We start from the raw sequence: 20,831 nt of genomic DNA on the forward strand, positions 1-20,831 counted from the left end.
TAAAGGGGATGGGGAAGGTAGGTAAGCCATAATCAAAGCATCACTCTGTGAACCTAAGTACTACACGCTGCCAGGAACATCACATCCACGTTTACCATAAAGCCCAGATTTGCCTTAAAAATCTGAATCAACTAGATATCTCCTCTGACGTAAATCTGGACATTGATCGGTATTCACGATTTGAGTCTGACGGAAAGGCGGACCTAATTGTCAATGAGCCCTTAAATCTTTTTATGTTAGTGCTGACTGGTATGCCATCTGCAGGGAGCAGCAGTTTCACCAGAAATCACTACAATCCTCCATTTTTGGTGAGGGCCACGCGTCTAGGTTGATGGAGAGCTGCTGGAGCAGTGTCAGGCCTTCTGCCCAGTGCATTCGCATTTGGTTTCTTTCGCCTCGGTAGTTTATTTTCTCATGGGCCCACTTTCCCACGTGAATGAGAGGCACTCCTCCCCATTGACACCGGGTATATAGAACAAACCCTAGCTGTGGTTCCAGCGGCTATTTGAAAGCTCAGCTGCCTGGCCGTGTGTGCCGGAAGGCTGTGCACTTTACCCTGACCGCAGCGAATCCTTGGGCGCGAACGGTGCCACAGCTGGGGCTGATGGTGAATTCTTTTGGTTTCGTTATGGGTATTTCATCCTTGTTCCAAGATGGTCTTTTGTTGTCTGAATACTGCTCACAACCCGAAATGCTTTTATCACCAACGCCATCCCCAGGGATACGCAGTTTGAAGGTCATGGGAACCAAAGAGGTATTGTTGAGGGAACATATCAAGGTGTGAGGAAACCCTGGAAAATAAAATATGAGGTGAGACATAAACGGCCACAATAGACTCCCTTGAACTTCAACCTGCCCCAGCACTGCCAAACCTCTTAAATGAACTGTCTATGCGATTCAGCACTGCTTGCTCGGCTCCAACTCTCCCTGAAACTGCTTTTCAATGATAAATCAATAAATACATTTCATTCATTCACTCATTCAATGAATACTTATTATGCATTTACTATGCAGCAATATTGGACACAAAATCATCATCCAGGGCCCTCTCAAGAGCAGCCTCTACTATCAGTTTGCTGAGTAGTCTTCCAGAATCTATTTTGCATGTAGTTTTTACATAGAAATATAGACTTCCAAATAGAAGCATGTTTGCTCTTTTTGTTTGCCAATGTGCGAAAGGAAAAGCCTGTATGGTTTTGCCCGCCGTGTGACCTCAGAGCCTGCCAAGACTTTATATAACTCATCCTGGACCTGTCTGAGGCTCATGCCTTCAGGTTCGATGAAACGAAACCAAATAATAGCCTCTCCCAAGAGACATTTTGTGATCTGCTTCTGAGCCAGCCAGAAACTAATACATTGGTTTTTACCTCCCATAGACAAAGCTGCTTTTTCATGTTATAGCCAGCCCCCTTACCTTCAGTGCAGTGAGGTTCATGTTCCTGCCCTAAGAGATGCGGATCCTCCTCACCTGATAAAAAATAAACTGAGCTCTGATGTTGGGTTTCCCTAGGTGGCCATTGTGTCTGCTGCCACTTTCAGAACAAGAGCTATCTGTAACCGTAGGAGAACAAATATGCATATTTCTATTGGATGCAAACACTACTCTTTCTACTTCGAACCCGACTGTAAAATTGGAAAACTGGTCTTGGAATAATTACTACAGTACTGCCGGGGGTATTTTGAATTAATCTACTTCTCTCCCCATGTCTGAGCCTTTGTCTACACATTGGGACTATAAAAGATGCGCTTATGTCTCCTTTATGATTCTGCACTGCCAATATACTTGGAAGAGATCTTTAATGGAAAAATAATTGTCTGATTAAGCGCACAATCACGTAATTGCCACATCTGACTTTTCTCAACATTGAGAAAGTTGCCTTGTTCTTAAAGGCATTAAGAACAAGCAGTGTTTACATGAAGTAGAAAATTTCTGCCCAAGACTGATGGAACGAGATTTTGCAAGGTGCCTGACATTACTGATTCTCATACTTTCCTTTGTATACTTTTGTTCTTTATCATCTTGCCATATTATTCTCTATTTACTCTCTTAAGGTTATAGAACTCTGATATCCCCTATTGTCTCCCTTACTGTTAACGATAACTTGCTTGGGTGTAGGCTTTACTCATGTCTACTACGATCTCTTCTGCCAACCTTTCTAAGATTTTTTTTTTTTACAATCATTATAATTAAGGTTTGCCCTTCACTCCCTACTTTACACTCACCTAAAGTTAATTTATATACTTCTCCTTGAATAAATTACTGCCAGCTCACACCTGGGCCATGGAAGCGACATAATCGTGCTTTTTAAAAATGCTATGGTTATCCCAGCAACTCTGCTCTCAAACCCTAACTTTCTCGGTCCCAATTATCCAATGGTCAAGTCCGCTGAGTGTCTGGAGCCTTCCAGACTCCTTTTTCTCATTCGATGGATTTTTGTGCCACCCAGAGATAGTGAGTTTACAGATACTCACCCTGCCCCTTTTGGTCTGCCACCTGGCATATCGGTTGTTACTTGGTCCATGTTATTCTTTGACCGACCTGATGATTTATCAAGCCTCAGTGTTCCTCCAGGGACAACTGCCACCCAGATTCTATAAGCTGACTGTTATGCTATTGTAGCTTCAGTCAGCATAATTATTTATTAAATATGACATCCACTATCCAATCCTACCATCAAAATCTTTATCGCTGCACTTTTAACAATTTAGATACCAATGTGCAGTACCTCTCAACTACTTTATAACATTTATAATATTCTAACATCATCAATTCTCACAGAGTCTGATGCAAAATCTAAATCTTCATTTCTAAGCAAATAAATGCCACGTCTCCAACATTAACCTATTACAGCTACCTCTTCAGGAATGGGCCTTAGTGCCAACATGGGCACAATATTACCAACTTTAGTTAGCTTAATATACTCCTAAGCCCTACAACAGTCTCTGAAAACCATAACTCCACACAATATGTCTGTCATCCTGAAATGACTAAAAAAATCCCTCCAGTTCCTGAGTTGCTCCTGTCAGAGTTAACTTCTCATTTGCATCTGGAACTACATGTACTCCTATTGGCCTTTCGTTCCTGAGCCAATAACATGCTTACTTTCATCTGCCTCATCGAACATCTACTTGTACATGTGGTGTAATAATTAGAAAGTTTCAAATACATAACTTCCAATGGACCATGTTTCTTTGTGATGGGAGGTCAATCTAATTGGAAGAATAACGACACTTTGTATTGGAGTCATGAGGACTCTAGTTCCAACTTTGGGATTTGAAACCAGTATCATAAAATAATTCCGAAATATTATCATGAAATTATTCCTAACTTTGGCTGTTATGGTACAAAAATCAGAAGTACAGTAAAGTAGCCTGAATTAACTGACCCAAGTGGCTTTGAAAACCAAATAGCCCTAGATTTCCTTCTGGCAAGCCAAAAAAACATGTTTTTGTTAACATTTCCTGCTGCACTAGAGAAGATTAAGAAATCCATTACGAACTGAAAAAAAAGGCAACTTGAGTTTTGAAAGTGGACTTAGGAGGGATAAGTTTTCATATCTCAGATTTGGGGACTCGTGGGTCATAGCTCTAGTGTGTTCCAGCCTCTTGTCGAGTTGCTATATCATCAAATGGTTCAACAAGATATTCCTCAAGAAAAAGAAGCTTATTTCTAATTTTCACCTTAGCTAGTTACCAAAATTTCTAGTTGAACCAACCATGAGAAACAGCTATTAGCTTATCATTCGCATAGCATTCACATTAACAGTGCAGAACTGAGCAATAGAGCCAATTGTGGACAATGAATCAGTGTGACATTTCTTGGAGTAACTGATCTGAGGTACCTATGTGTATTCTGTTGTCTCTCTCCAGGGCAATATGACATAGGGCACATCTTCCAAACGTCCTTGTGTTGGACTTCATATTTAGATGTCTGTGAAATATGCCGTCACACATCAGTTGCCCAGACCTCTGTGCGGACTCAGTTTGAACTGTCTGGAGGATGACTACGTAGGTCTGGGTGTACTAATTCATTTCTTATTGTGCATCTGTCACAGTTACCCTTGAGAGAGTACGCCTCTCAGCTGGCCACCAGATGACTGCCAAGTTGTATGTCACTTTTATTTTCCTTCAAAAGAGTCTATCACTCAATCATACTCTATGAATTTGTAAAAATCTCTCCAGCCATTTGCGTATTCTATAGTAACATAGACATTCACCTTCATTTACATAGATTTTCCTACATATGGATCTTACCTAATACGATGTAGATGAGGGGGGCATTGTATAAATAAATATGTTCTGAATAAATAAAATTATTATACTCCCCAAATGGTAAAGTAACTGATAAAGGCATTATTAATCAGCTTTTTTTTTAAAGAACTATTTTTCCCCAAGTAGATGGGCCTACTTGAAATGAAACAAAAAACTGAAAGTCAAAATGGGAGGCAACAGAATAAAATAAAAACGATTGTGGAATATGGATTTAATCTAGGAGGTTGTTGTTGTTGTTGTTACCAACATCTCCTAAAAATAACCATTGTGATAAATTAATTTTAAGTCAGATAAATTATATTTACCTAATATAATTTAAATTTAATGTAATGTCTCCCTAATGAGAAAAATTAGATACTAAGGAATAAGATTATTGGGTAAGGTTGAATTTGGAGGACCACAAGTCACTATTGTATCTAAGTTTTTTTTTTCCAACTTCTGAGAACCAATTTTGCCCTCTTAGGAGGCAGTATCACTTGTGTTGATAGTACGTGATTTAAATGGATCTCAATTGAAATATTAATTCTGCCACTGCTGTGTGACTTTAGGAAGTTATATAACTGTTCAATGCTCAGTTCTTCCATCTCTAAGATGGGGATTTTAAAAAGTGCCTTCCAATAAGATTCTAGAAGGTTTAAATATAATACTGCACATAACTAACTTAGCAATGATTGGAATATATAGAAAGAACCAATAAATGGGAACTTTTGCTGTTACTGCTGTTATCATTTTTATTATTGAGGAAACTTAGAAGAAAATGACTGAAAGGAGTAACTGAGTAAGAAGACAACATCAAAATATAGAAGAGTCTTCAATTTGGAGCAATAACACACCTGAACCAAACCACCACTGAGTTCACTTTAAACTTGAGAGCATCTCTCCGAAAAGGTAGCTGTGTGGCCAGACTGGCAAGTCAGAATCTGCATATAAGAAGCATGTGCATAACAGTCGGACAGTGGAGAGAAGCAGGAGGCTTTTTGCTGCTCTGCTGCCGCCAGACGGGGCACGGCCAGACGGGGCACAGCCAGGTGGGGCACAGTCGGGCGGGGCACAGCCATGGCCTGGTCGCTATTAGCGCGCAGGACATAATGACAAACTGTACAGAGAAACTAGAAAATGGCACCGAAATGCCACTGCTGCAGAACAATTTCAGAACCTCTTGGCTGTTACTCATAAAAAATGGTAAGAAATGTTCTTTGTAAACCTTTTTTCCTCCCATGTAGAGAGGAAAGGAATTCTTCTCAGATTCTAAGTTAAAATGGAAAAATACTCACCAAAGGAAACGTCGCCGAAGTGCAGAGCTGGAACGTTGAAGTGGAAGGTGGGGCCGATGACACAGCCTCTGCAAGCAGAAGTACAGGCGGGGCGTGGGGGGGGGGCAGTGAGTGTGGGGTCACCATCCGCAACTGGGCAGACGGGGAAAGGGTAAGCGCTGAAAACCATAATTAGGCACTAAATCAATTATAGACTCTGGGACTTAAAAAAAGTAAGAGATGATGGCCTATCACAGTGGTTCTGAAAATTCTTTTTCAGCTCTCAAATCACTCGTAAGATATTGTGGTCAGCTCCCCACCACATCCCTACCAGGGATGAGGCAGAAAAGACACATCACCAAACTAAGGATACAAACAAAACGTTAGTGTGGATGACACGCATACCATGAAAAGTTATTAACTCAGGCAACAACAACAAAAACTTATAGGCCTGATCATATAATAAACATCGAAGACCTCCAATGATACCGGTATTCCTTGCCCCACACTTTCATAAAACTGTTTCAAGCCAGTTTCTACCACCAAGTAGCTGCGACCTTGGCCAGTTACTTGACCTCCACAGGCTTTAATTTCTTTTCCTCAGGTATAAAAGGAAGGGCTGGAATAGGTGACTTTTAAAGACACTTTATTCTAAATATTGGTCCATTTCTCTCCCAGAGCAAGGCCTCATGATCTTGGAGTGATATTTTAGTTTAAAATAAATACAGGTGTACTTCAGAGATGTTGCGGGTTCGGTTCCAGACCACTGCAATAAAGCAAGTATCAGTATCAAGTAGGTCATAATGTTTTTGCTAGTAGAGGGTCTTACCTTCAATTTGTAAAAAAAAAAAAAAAAAAAAAAAAAAAGCAACATCTGCAAAGAGCAATAAAATGAGGTATGCCTGTAATACAGAGATCTACACTTCTAGCTGTGCCAAGCATTTAAATGTTATAGGTCAGAGATATCAGAAAACACACAAAGCATAAATCTTATTCACTCCAGATACTGGTGATGTAGGTGTGTCACACCGGGATGAATGCATGAGACACTTCTACTTCTGGCTGCTCCAGACCTGACCACAACTGGTGAGAGGCTGCTACAAGCCTGGGGGGAGCAAAGACAGCAGAGACTCAGAGCAGCCAGTTTGAATTCTAAAAGCCTTTCTCTGGACCATCTATCCTATTTCGTGCTAATAACCCAATGTGGTTTCAAAAGGGGTGGCTGGTACTCAGCAAGGAATTAGAATCCAGCTGAGAGTGAAGTCAAACAAGCCTCCAGGTTAGATACCTACATGATTTGTAAAAGAAGTTTGCAGTCGGGGCAAAGTAACAAACATCAAAAGTGTCTGAAATGCACGAAAGGCTAAAGAAGGTAAGAAAGATCACAAATTTGCACAAAACTGTCGTTTCATCAGAGCAGAAGTAGAAACCAGAGTTAAATCACATTTGTTCAAAGGCACATGTAATGAAAGGCATTGTGACTAACTACCACCTGGGCTTCGATACCGTAACATCCATTCTAACAGGGATTCTGACCATTAGGACAGTCTCTGCCAGGACCGTGACCTCCATCAATGCAGAGGTCTGTGAAAATTATAATTTTAAAGACTAAGAGAGTGACTGAATTATTATGATATATGAAGTGAAAAATTTTGAATAAAAGATATATCTATGCTAATGGTTAAAACTTTATTAAATTATACATATAAAAACAGGAGGGAAGAAAACTGCTTGTGAGTAATTTTAAAATCACATTAATTCTACAGTGTTGTTTATCTGACCACTTAAAATATTGTGTCATATAGTTTGAGGGGTAAATAGAAACGGCAAAAGTTTGATAATTATTCTGCTCTTTCAAGGCATACTAACCAAAATTATGTAGTATTGAGAAAACTGAGGAAAGAGGAATACCTGACAATAAAAGAATAAGAAACAAAATTCCAGGATCCACAACATTAATTTTATAGAGATATTTTGGGCCGTGAGGCCCAAACAGTTTTCAAAACTATTGTTTATAGTTTGACATGCTAGAACACTTTTGCGCACATGCAATTCAGACAAGAATGTTTCTCTTAGCAATTTGTGATTAGCTTTAGGATGAACATAAACATTCTTTCTACAGTCAAGTTTTCCTTCCCTTTGAAAGAAACCAGAAATAAACATCCCAAATAAGAAAAGAGCATGAGAGCTTGGACGAGTGGTGATGTTTAGAAGATGAAACAAGAGACTTAACTTCCATAAAGCACCTGTAATATTAACTAATCCAGTTCACTTGTGAATAAGTTCCTGGGAGAGCTTATTAAATAAATACCCCAAGACACACATTTATTCCTAAATAGAGTAGCAATGTATGTATGTTGATAGTTAGTTACAGTAGTAATTATTAGGCTGAACTTAAAACGGAGAATGGCCAGATGAAATTGGGATAGGTTTTCTTATTCAGCTTGAAGGATAGTTAGCTTATCTTGGCCAGCATTTCGCTTTTTCTTTGTCTGCATGAAAAGTAAAATTGTGGTCCTTTAACATCTGATACTTTCTTATCTACAGATAGGGCCATCATTCTTTTTATCTTAAATGTTTCTAAGAGCACAGTTTTAAGGTTTTATCTTCCCCAGTTTTGTATGGAGGTCTGTATAACCTCCATGGGCCAAGATAATCATGGTGTATTTTCCTGACTTGTAAATTTGTTATTCAAATATCAGGACAGCAACTCTGATTTTTTTCTATTATCGCAAACACAGATATATTATGGAAGAGAATGCAAATGCCTTGTGTAAGTTTCCGATAAGTCTCAAGACTTAAAAAAGGGGGATTTATGACGGTAGCAGGCTGTCTTAGCCGTGCCACAGAACTACGGAGGCTTATGCCTGCTCGTTCTCCGTGCTTGTTAGGGGTTGATTAGTGTTTTAGGACTATTATAACAAAGTATGACAGACGCGGTGGCTTAAACAACAGGATTTGTTTCCGCACAGTTTCATAGGCTGGCAGTGCAAGATCAATGTGTTGACAGGAGCGACTACTTCTCTCTGGCCTGTAGGTGGCCCTCTTCTCTCTGTCTTCACATTTGCTGTAATGTCCTCTTCTAGTAAGGACATCGGTCATATTGGATTAGGGCCTACCCATATGACCTTAATTGCTTCTTTAATAATCCTATCTCCGATGCAGTCACATTCTGAGACACTGGGTATTAGGACTTCAACATATGAATTTTGGGAGGATGTAATTTGCCCTACAACAGGGATACTTAGGTGGAAGAAATGAGAAGAAATGGTGATCTTTGAGCTAATCTTGAGATTCTGAATTTCCAGTAGGTATATCATAAGTTTTTCTAGGACCCTTCAGGCCATACTCGTCTGTCTATTTTCTATGTTATCTCCAGACCTCGCGGGAGACCTCGGCTGCAGATGCAGGGCGGTCCGGCTAGCAGTAACCGTAATGAGAGGGGCTGCCATGGTGATGAACCTCCTGTTGCTGTGAGAATCCAAAGAGAATTTGCAATGTGTTCTGAAGATATGATCTTTCTAAGCACCAGAAACCAGAAATTCTAGATCTTCTCCATGGGTTGGTCACAGAGAACTTCTTTTTAAAACCCGAGGACAAACTCTGCTATTAATGACTTTTGATTATTATAAGCAGCTGGAGAAGCCATCAAAAGACCGTTAGCACAAAAGCAACAGGTGTCTTGCTGTGGCTAACTAACTCCATGAGGAGACTCTTACGATACTTGTGCATGCATTATAGGTAAAGGCATTTAAAGAACTTCCTTAAAATAAAAACGAAAGATGAAGGTTTAATGAAATTATGATAATAGTTAAGGAGATGATTTTATATCAGTGTTAGTAACTTATTTCCCCTAAACATCCGAAAACAGAGAGAGTATCTAGAAACTAATTTAATAATTAAGTCTGTTTTATAAGGTTACAGCTTACAGAAAAACTAGATCCCCAAAAGCATCTGTATCCTCGTTATGATAATAAGTTACACATGTTTAGTAGGAAAACACTGGTGGAAATTTAAAACACCCCAGTATGTCGATGTGTTCAGATAAACAAAGGTAGTTATGGTTATCCAAGAAATGATCTAGTTATGAAGTTTAAGAAAGCAGTAGGTAAAAACTTCGGTTAGTTCCCACATCAGTTATAGATGTATCTTACCTAATGGTCAGTTTCACAGGCTCAGGTGACCCATTGACATTGACCAGGAACTCTTCTTCGAAGTTCCCCAGAATGACAGAACTAAAGGAAATCTGGATGGCCTGGACGCCGCTTGGTTCGATGATGCCTTCTTTGGGGCTGAAAACGAAGCAGGCCCCCATGGCCGAAGTGGGAGGGACCATGTTGAAGAGGGCGTCGATGCTGCCTTTGTTGGACAGTATTGCCTGTATTGATAAGAAGGCAAAAATGAAGAGGCAGACAATGGGCCTCTGACTAATCTTCATATAAGCATGTGGCTGTGTCATTTAATACCAACACAGGGACAGTGGCAGGTATTAGAACCAAAGGAAAACTCCAGGGCAGAAATGAAGTCTTCTCTCTTTAATGTTTGAAGATAGGATTCCCAAGCCAGAAAGAATTTTTGTGTTTGTCTCCTCTTTAAAGTGGAGTTAGTCATGTGAATGATCCTTATGCTGTAAAGACTGATAATAATCACATCTACTGAAAAGCCTTTAAATACGATTTTTTTGATACTCTCTGTAAAGTAACCAAGGGAAGGTAAGGTATTTCTCTCAAATGCATAAGAAGCCTGAGATGAAGTGGCATACTGAAAAATAAAAGTAAGTCAGAATAGAGGAGCAAGAACTACCTAAGCCTATGTTTATAACGTAAATGTGACACCCTGTGGATTCCAGATTGCAAGTATTCTCTTTGTTGTGCTATTAGATTTCATCCTATTGGAATATTTTCATCGCAAACTCTGTTGCATGGATAACTGTTCAGGGATGCTTACACAAGCAACGGTTTTGCTATAGAAAAGTTTCGTTGTTATATACTGGGGTTCTGGAGCCACGTCATTGGCCACATTTGATCGCACACTAGGTGTGTGTAAAAAGCTCATGCCTGGCATTCCAAGACCTCCAGGGCTGGCTCAGTCTCCCATTCCTGCTCCTTCCTCTCACAGTCTCTGTCCACGAACCTGTATCATAGCCACACAGTTCTATTCCTGAAGCCAAGGGAGGAGAATTTCCAGAAAGTGTTGAATGTGGTCGAATGAGAAAATGTTACAGATCTTTTATTTTTAATTAGAGGTTATTCTTGCCCTTGAAGCAGAATTTAATTCCAATGGAATGTGATTGCAGAATCCAGAGTACAAATGTTTAGGGAGTCAGTGCATGCGGAGGAAGCAGTGGTTAACTATCCTAGATTCTGTTTTGAGAAAGTTAGTGGTGAAGAGTTGAGAATGGGGGTGGCAAAGCTGTGGGACGGTATGGTGGAGGAGAACTAGTATATTTACATTAAATGAGATAATGCATACTCATTGCCCGGCCTAGATGTTTGTCGTAATAAAAGAAGGGGGCTAGCTAACCACGGGAATGGGGTCTGGTGGATATGAGAGGTCCACTAGCTCAGGCTGCCCTGGAGAAGGAGAGAAGAAATCAAGAGCACATGTTGGACAGAGTCAGGGGCTCTTGCAGAGGAAAACAACCACTTCTGCCAACAGAATATAGACGATGCACCAAAATAGATACATAACTAGTTGCTACTTGATATTTTACTCATTTTTTGTTTTACATTATTTCCTATCTCCCTGTCTCTGTTTTAAGCTCCATGGTCGTAGGGCTCATGCTTCACCCTTCATTCCTTTGAAAGAGACCATATAGAAGAGTGATTATGACCAGAGCCTCACAAGTCAAATGCCTGGATTCGAATCAGACCTTCGCCACTGACTTATTGTGTAACCTTGGAAAACCTGCCACTGTTTCTCCATCTATAAAATGTATGTATTACTATTTAGACTTGTGAAAATGAAATTTATTAACTTATGTAACTTATAGAATAGTACCTGGCAAATAGTGCTTAAATGACAGTGATTGGTATGTACAGCCCCAGTGCTGAGAGAATGGGTTTAAAATTTATCTGTATTTAAGAAGCAACTGACATGCACTAGTGGTAACTCAAAGGCAACTCAGAGGTGTTCATAGTAAACTGAAGGATCCTTATTCTTCTCTCTGAGAAGACGTGTGGATTATCTTTTTATTTTACCCAAATATTTTACCCAGATTTTCTATGAGGTGCCAGCCCCTCCATTTTCAAGAATATGTATGTCATCCTCCGCCTCCAACCCCTTCCCCCCTTCCCCCCCACCCCAACCCCCAGCCAAAAGCAGCACCTACTCATGTATACAGGATCCATCAAATTGGGACACAATTCTAAGACACTTTGATTACTGGTAATACCCCTACCCATGTGGTCAAAGTCCTTGGAGAGAAGAAAATATATAAGAGAATGTCCCCCTCTCATTTGCTTTCCTTCTAATTACACTGGGGAAGAGTATATACTCTTGGGGTTCTGTTTTTGTTTTGTTTTGTTTTGTTTTGTTTTGTTTTTATGAATCTGCTAAGCTCAGCAATGACTAAGGGCAATAGGTAGTTATTGAAATTTGTTTCAAAGAGGTGATGTAATAAACTGAAAGAGATGCAACGAGGCATCAGCATTAAATATGCAGAGAGTGCAAAATATTCCCACAAGGAGCACCTTACCATGTCCTTCTCTGCCACTGCACAGCTCTCAAAACCGTCCGGTCTGATGCGGCACCTCATTTAACACTTATTTAGCTGCCTGCGGTTTGCTTTACTGTTCAGATTTGGGAGGATGAGAAGTGGTGGCCTTAAGTACACTCCTATCAAATCTTTAAGAAATTACTATATTCAAGGAAACCCTACCCATTTTGCATTGGAACTAAAGATCCTTTTCTAATGTGGTATCTGTAAGATACAGTCTGTAAGATGTGTGAGAAATTCATATTGGATAAATTACAGACAGAATATCAATTTAGTAAGAACTATTGCACCTTTTAATTTCCTCCCTAAATGACTTTTTTTGTTTGTTTTTTTTTTTTTTTTTTCAAAACGCAATTCAGGGCAATGCAACAGAGCAGCCATGCCACTTTTCATTTTATGACAGTCGTGTGACTGATTTCTTCACTTAAATTGTGCTCTGATGTACATTCCATCTCATCATGACATTAACATCTGTTTACCTTTCACACCATCCCATTTAGGCCAGGGTGAATATTGAGACAAATGACACTGCAGAAAGCTCTCAGGAGCAACTGGGTTTTTACTTCCCATGCCAGGTTCGGCTGGACTGAGAGCTGAGTTGGTGGTAGGCTAGATGTGCCCCTGGTGAGAGCCTGAGGCATTGAAAAGCCAGCAAAGGGCCTTATCTTCCCATGTGATACAGACCCTAGTAACCCAGTGCTCACCAGCATTTACAAGCTGTGCGTCCTTGCCAAGTAACTTAACAAATGTGGCAGTCGGGCTGCCATTCACTGAACCCATATCCTCTTCCTCCTGTGCTTCCATTTCCCAGATATCCTTGCACTTATGGACAGCTAATGGGATACAAACAAAAGTGCTACGAGCCACCTCCAGTGCTGCCTCCTATGAAAACCTCCATGCTCTTCCTCCTTCTGCCAGTGTGATACGGAGGAGACTGCAATCTTGCATGTCGCATGTTAGGGGTGGCAAACCCATGACATGGAAGAAGCCCATGTTCCTTGTTTTCTGCTGAAGGGGAGCTATCTGCTGATCAGCAACCTTGTTTGGGACTGGATATAAGCAACGATATAGACTTTTATCATGTTTGAGAGTATATTTTTATTTGTTTGTTATAGATTCTAGCATTAATTACCTTAACTAGTAAAACTTCTCCAAGCCTCAGCTGCCTCAGCTTCCTCAGCTATAAAATGGGTATAGTCATTGTACCTACTCCATGAGGGTTTAGTGAGGGCTAAATGAACTAACACATGAGTGCTCAACACACATGAAGGGTGATGATGTAGATCGAATTAACTACTATTTGCCCCACATTTCTTCTTTATAAAACAGGTACAGTAAAACCTACCTTTCGCGGTTTTGTAAGGATTAGAAACTATACATGAAATCCACAGACGTGCACACGTCACCAAGCATAGAAGCTGACACCTATTTGTCACTCATGAAATCACTGCTTTTATTATTACCTCTATAGAAACGCAAACATTTACAATTCAGGAATCTAAAATAATGTTTCAATGGTTACAGTTCGATAGTGTGAAAAAGTGTTCTATGGAAAGAAATCTAACTTTGGGTGGTGAACACACAATGCAATATATATATGACATACTTTTGAATTGGACACTTGAAACTTATTTGATTTTATGAATATCAGCCCAATAATTTTTAATTAAAAAAAAGATGTAAATTTAGTGATGAGGTGGTACTGAAGTAACTAAGATCCTATGAACCCATGAGTATATCTTGTAAAAGGATCATTTTCTATTTAATTGGAAAGACAAAGTAGGGAGGTCTTTTCTAGAAAACATAATCATTGGTTTTTAAATCATAGATTAGGGACTAGCACATTTAAAGAAAATTCTGAGGTATGAAAACAGCTATCCTTAGGACATTCTGGAAATCGTAAAAAAGTTGCCCCACTCAACAAGGCTAGAGAGAGAGGAGAAAGAGTCAGATCACTTTGGGGTCTGAATAAGTATGAGCAATGGCAAATGGACGTGATTATGCAAATTTTCTTTCAGCAAAAACAAACACAAAAGAAAACAACAAAAGCCAAGCGCTGTCTGAGTCTCAATGAATAATCTTAGTGCTTACCTCATAACAATGTACGGATCCAATAAAAACTTTTCCGATATCCAGCAATTCAAAGTTGAAGTGAATCTTTGGTCCCATTCCTTCCCCTTTGATTCGGAGGGGCAGACGGATCTCTCTGCCTATAAAAACAATTCGAACTTTACTACCCAAATGATGCTTTATTACCCCAAATTATCCACAACATGTCACCAACGTAAATACTCAAGATCATCACACCAACCCTCTACACTGGGCTGAGGAGGCTGCAATTTAACCAATGCTGAAGATTTAGTTTATTTTTAGGAAACAGAAAGACTGTTTATTTCTTACCTTTAGGAAACAGCTTGCAATTCAGGCTGACATTGTAGCAGAAAAAAAAAAAGAAAACAAGGAAAAAATTTTAACCCAGTCTTAACTGTATCTTTAAGTTTCTTACAAAGAAACATAATTTCTCTACATGGGAGAAGAGTGACCACAGATTGATGCTCCTCATAAAATAAGTTGCCATGGAATCCAAGGGCTGTTGCTCACATTGATCGTCCCTAGATTTAGGAAGAGCCAGGGTATTAAGGGACCTGAGTCTAGGAGTTGTACCTTTGCAGTTTCTTTCACATAAAGGTAATGGAATCCAATAAACAGTATCCCTTATTACACATCCACAATGGATGCAGGGTCAATAGAGAGCAGAAGGCTTTAAAGTACTAACTGGTTTTGTTCCTTTTTTAAAAATTGATATATCTCCATTTGCTAATACATGATCATTATAAAAATATTATAGAGAAAGTAGAAATTCTCTCATAATTCTACCACCCAAACATAACTATTGTTAGCATTTTGGTGCCAATCCTTCCATACTTAATCATATTTAAATACCGTTAATGTAAAATGAGAACATATGCTAGATGTTATTTTATAACCTGCTTTTTTTCATTTAACAATACATCTGGAACATCTTTACATATCATCATCTAGAGAAGAGGTGAATATCTTTAACCAATCCTTCTCATTGGGTATTTAAATGGTTTCCAACTTTTTACTATAACAAATTACAATGTCATTGATATCCCTGAACACGTTTATGAACAATTTTCCTATACTCTTTTTAAGCCCTTTGAAAATATTCTATTGCCACTTGTCTTCCACCATTTCTGTTGAGAACTCAGCTTATAGTCTTACTGCTCATTTGAGGCAATATATCTTTTCCTCTGCTTTAAGATTTTCTTTTTGTCTTTGGTTTTCAGCAGTTTTACTATAATATTCCCAGGTATGGTTTGTATTTATCCTTTTTGAAATTAGTGGTACTTCTTGAATCCATGGATGAATGCCTTTCATCGGTTTTTAGAAATTTGTAGTCATCATCTCTTCAAATATTTCTCATGCTCCATTTTCTCACTTCTTTCTACATATAGATATTTACTATATATATGTTAGCATATACAATTATAATAGACTATATAGTGGAAACATATATGTGAACTTTTTGCCACATTCCATTTGACTCTATGATCTATCCTGTATTTTGTCTCTTTATGCTTTAATGTGGATATAGTCTTTTGATTTATTTCATTTCCACTTTATAAAATCTATCTCTGGCTGTTCATAATAAGCTATTAAATTTATCTATTGAGTTCTTAATTTGTCATAACTTTTCAGTTCCAGACTTCCCATTAAATTTTTGTTGTTTCTAGGCCTCTGTTCAATCTTGTCATTAGTAAGAACATTTAAAGCATCTGTGTCTAATGATATTCTCTGACCTCCTATGGGTTTGTTTCTATGGTTTATCTTCATGTTCTTTCAGACTGTGTCACCTCCTCATGCGCTTGGTTATTTTCATTGAGTCTGATTTGTGTATATAAAAAAACTATAGAGATAATTCGAGGCCCTAAGATGTGATCTTCCTCCAGCTTCTGGCTGGTGACTAGAGGACATTAGCGATCCCATGACCTAATCCAACCATTTGCCGTTTAGATTCTGTGAGCGAATTAAGCCCTACAGCCAATCATTTGAGTGACTATTTTCTCGATTCTCCAGAGAAGGGTATGTAGCTAATACTATCCTAGATATTAAAAGAGAAGTTAATTTCTCATATACAAAAGATGCCTTAGAACATTTGGGATTAATTATCTTTTGGAACCTCAGTGGAGAAGAACTGGCTCGATCAAATCTATACTTAAAAACTAACTCAAAGCTGAGCTTCTGTACTTGTGAGGGCTGGTCCATTTCTAGTTGTCACTTCACTGGGTCACACCCTCGAACCCGGGGGATTACCAGGGCCTTTTCTCCTTGGGCTTTCCGTTAACTCCTCTGTTTTTTTCCCCTAACTGTACTTAACTTATCAGCCTCTCTATGATATCCATTAAAAGGCAGTGTTGCTAAGAATAAAGAGGTACCCCCAAAGTCTAATTGTATTGGTTTCTTTCTTCTCCTGAATCTTGGCCCTATAATTCTTCACTGTCCTAGCAGTTATGTTTTACCTTCAAAACAGGTTTAAAAAAATACTTTGCCTTGTTCTTCTATCTGTATTAGAGAGTTGATCCAAATTACTAAGCCCACCATGAGTAGAAATAGAATTGCCAGAACAAAGAGATGCACATTTGACATTCTGACCTCTGTGGGCATATCGCCCTCTACAAGGCTGTACTAATTTACACACAAATGACAACAGTATTTAATGGTTCCTGTCTCTCCACATTCTCACTGACAGTGGGGATATCACCACTTAAAAATCTCCGATAGTCTGAAAGGTTTTCCTTAAATTTGTACCACTTAAATTTCAGTTATTTAAGGAAAAATTATATCTTTGCTCTGTGCGTAACATTTTTAACATTCGAAATACTTTCGATGCTCTGGTAGATGTATTTTTCAGTATTAAAGCAAATACACTTTGAACAACCAAGTGATATTTCTCATTTATCATCATCATTATAATGCCGTGTGACATTTCATGTTCCGCTGTCTTCTGGTGCTATTCAGCTTCTGTATCTTTAATGCTTTCTCTCCATGACTATCCTTTTAAAGACAAGAATACTTGTCTCTGTGTCCCCTGCAGTGCTTGGCAACACAGCGGTCATTAGGCAGGTATTACTTTGACTATAAGAGGCAAAAGCAATCCATGAAATATTTGGAATGGCTGATTTATTCAAAGTGTACCCCTAATTCATCTGATCCCTGGAAAAGGGGTTTCTCTAAAGGCCAAGTTTCAGTGCTGACAACACTCTAGAACATAAGTACCACTTTCGGAGAGCCCAAACCTCGCCATCCCACTCCATCATTTTACGGTCTGAATCTGTTGGCAAAGATTTGTACTCCTTGGTCAAGAGAACGGTATTTTGACAGAGACCCAACTTTCAGAATGGCAAAGAAAGGGAATTGCAAATATATTGTAGAATAAACTGCAAGACTATGTGTAATTGTCAGGCGTAAAGCTTTCCCCCATCTGTTACTTTGATTGCCTTCCTCAACAAATAATCATAATAAAAGCAGACGAGCTGTAATAAAGCAGTGAGCCAGTGTTTCTTTGAGAGTTATTAATTACTTCAAAGGAATGTGCCTTATTTGTAGCTCGCAATTTCCCTCATCCAGGATAGAATGGGAGTACAAGGAACACCCAGCCTTGCATTTACAAGAGTTAGTCTAAATTTTAGGATTACATTACAAATGCTTCTTTTCTATAAGGGATTTTTCTTGTCTTGGCAAAAAAATAGCAAGAGGGACAACCTGAGGGAACTAGTAAGCTCTAACAACAGGTTGCTTATTAGAAGAGTAAAATATTTAAATTTTTTTAAATAGGGGAATTTCTCATCTGTGATTATAGTATCCTGGTTTCACACATAAAAAGTAGAGAAATGCACTATAGAACACCTTTAACAGCCCTACAATCCCTGAATGCAATAAATTACATTGCATTAAATATCAGAAAATCATATTTTTGTTATAGCAGCCCAAACAGACTAATACAGCACGGGTGCTGGATCATGGGCTTTCGAAACTTGCCATCTAAGGCATCTTAGATGTCCAATATTAGAGCTGAGCTCCATTCCTGTGCAGTAAGACAAGAAAAATATGGGTGGAAGAGGGGAATAGAAATAAGAAGAACAAGCTGTCATTATTCACATATCAGGACTGTCTGTCTGGAAAATCCTAAAGAACAGAGAAATAATCTTTTAAAATTAATAAGATAAAGTGAGATTGATGATTACCAAATCAATAAACAAGTACCAACTGCATTTCTATACACAGCAACAATCAGAAAAAATAATTTTCCAGATACTATTTACAACAGCAACAAAAAAATAAAGCACCTAGAAATAAATCTAACAAAAATATATTTAAGATCTTCAAGGAACAAATTATAAAACTTTATTGAAAGATATTAACAAAGATTTAAATAAATGGAGAACTAGGCTATGTTCTTGAAAAGGAATTCATGATATCATAAAGTTAATGCTTTACTAAACAAAATGCCAACAGAGAGAATTTGATGAAATTTGATGGGCTGATTATAAAATTTAAATGTAAAAATCAAAGGACCAATAATAACTAAGACATTCCTAAAGAGGAATAAATTGAGAGGACTTGGGTTTTCATGTCCTAAAATCTATTAGAAAGCTATTATGATTAAGAGAATGTGGCATTGGGGCAGAAAGTACAAAAATGACTAAGGAACTCAGAACTCAGAATAAATGCACACATGTATGTAAATATGATGTATGATAGAGCAAGTGTTGAATATCAGCAAAGAAAGAAGGACTATAAAGAGCTAAAGCAACTGGGTAGTCACATGGGATCTGTGACGGGATGAATAACGGCCCCCAAAGATATCCACGTCTTAGTTCCTGGAACCTGTAAATACTACCTAATATGGCAAAAAGGAGAATATTATCTTATCTAGCAAAAGAAGTGATTAAGAATTTTGAGATGGGGAGATTATCCTGGATTATTTTCATAAATGTAGCTTAGAAATTGTCTTGAAATCAGACAGTAGTAGACTTCCAATTTTATTCTTCTTTTTCCAAAGTTCTCCTGGCTATTCTAGGTTCTTTGCATTTCCATATGAATTTTGGAGTCAGCTTGTTGATTTCTACAAAAAAAAAAAACAAGCTCAAATTTCGATTTAGATTACACTGAATCTGTAGATGAATTTGGGAAGGAAATGGCATCTTAATCATATTAATTTACTGGCTTATTAACAAGGTACAGTTTAGGTCTTTAATTTCAACAATATTTTGTAGTTTTCAGCATAGAGGTCTTACAAGTCTTTTATCAAGTTTATCTCCAAGTATTTCATATTTCTTAATGCTATTAAATAATATTGCTTTTCCGAATTTTAATTTCCCATTATTTATTTAGAAATAAAATAGATTTCCCTCTATGTTTTGTACCCTGTAACCTTCTACACTTAGTTTTTATTTCTCATTTAAAATAGATATTCTCTAGCACCATCTCCACAGACTTTTATTCAATAAAACATAGATGAAACTCCCCAAATCTACATTTTTAATAAGCAGATTCTCTGAGGACATTCTCTCGAGAAACATATGAACAAGGTTAACTGTTGACTTCTGACAACACAGTAGTCAGGTGACTCAGTCCATCCTTCAACTTTACACACAAAAAAAACCCTTACTAAAAATATGACAAATACATATTTTCAATACTCATCAAGCTCAAAAAAAAAAAAAGAAAGAAAGAAAGAAAAAATGGAAATATCAGGAGCTAGAAATAAAAAGGAAACTTAGAGATTTATAAAATCTATATGTAGGTCTTATGATCACAAAAATAGGACATTTGTCTTTGTTCCTTCTGGGAATGAGGAATTGAACTTAGGTCCTTGGATAAATCCAGAATCTTGGAAAGGATCTTTCTAAAAAGATCTAGTGGTCTTGAAAAGCAGTGATGAAGCTTGTCATCTGCCTGGCACTCTGAATAGGGGAAAGAAGTTCCTATGAGAAATCAAAATTCCATATACAGGTATGGGATCCAAATCTATGTTATATTATAGGTGAGAGAATCAGAAGCTGAGAAAATAAAAGATAAGGTTCTTGGCAGAAGAAACAAAAAATTGCTCTGAAGGAATACTTCCATGGTCCGGTACCCATGCTGTCTTACTTGGTCCGTTCGGGCTACTATAAGAAACATACCATAGACTGAATGGCTTAAATAACAAACATTTACTTCTCACCATTCTGGAAGGTCCAAGATCAAGGCACTGGCATATTCAGTCTTAGGTGAGAGCTCACTTCCTGCTTCACAGATGCTGTCTTCTCACTGTGTCTTCACAGTGAGGAAGGGGTGAGGGAGCTTTCTATGGTCTTTTTTTGTAAGGACACAATCTCATTCATGAAGGTTCCACCCTCACAACATAATCATCTCCAAATACCACCACCTTGAGGACTAGGTTTTAACATATGAATTTTGAGGGGACATAGACATTTATGCCATAGCACATAATAAAGATGAGCTCACAATATAAACATTTCAAACAATCTGAAGAAACAAGCCAGTATGAGGACAGTCAG

At 38.2% G+C, this 20,831-nt stretch overlaps 1 protein-coding gene across 5 annotated transcripts in view; it reads right to left on the reverse strand.

Moving 5' to 3' along the window:
* HYDIN (HYDIN axonemal central pair apparatus protein) overlaps positions 1 to 20,831 on the reverse strand; it is a 310,335-nt gene that overhangs the window by 172,694 nt on the left and 116,810 nt on the right. For 4 of the 5 annotated variants that reach the window (XM_016164411.2, XM_036231381.1, XM_036231382.1 and 1 more), the window contains 4 exons: positions 14,335 to 14,453; positions 9,680 to 9,903; positions 5,547 to 5,614; positions 556 to 791 (listed from right to left, as the gene is read on the reverse strand). In XM_016164411.2, the coding sequence (XP_016019897.2) occupies positions 556 to 791; positions 5,547 to 5,614; positions 9,680 to 9,903; positions 14,335 to 14,453 (647 nt within the window). Of the gene's footprint in view, positions 1 to 555; positions 792 to 5,546; positions 5,615 to 9,679; positions 9,904 to 14,334; positions 14,454 to 14,643; positions 14,670 to 20,831 lie in introns of all 5 variants that reach the window. The other variant, XM_036231384.1, reaches the window with a different exon arrangement.

This window comes from Rousettus aegyptiacus, unplaced genomic scaffold (genome assembly GCF_014176215.1).
Source record: "Rousettus aegyptiacus isolate mRouAeg1 unplaced genomic scaffold, mRouAeg1.p scaffold_m13_p_14, whole genome shotgun sequence".
Classification (NCBI taxonomy): domain Eukaryota; kingdom Metazoa; phylum Chordata; class Mammalia; order Chiroptera; family Pteropodidae; genus Rousettus; species Rousettus aegyptiacus.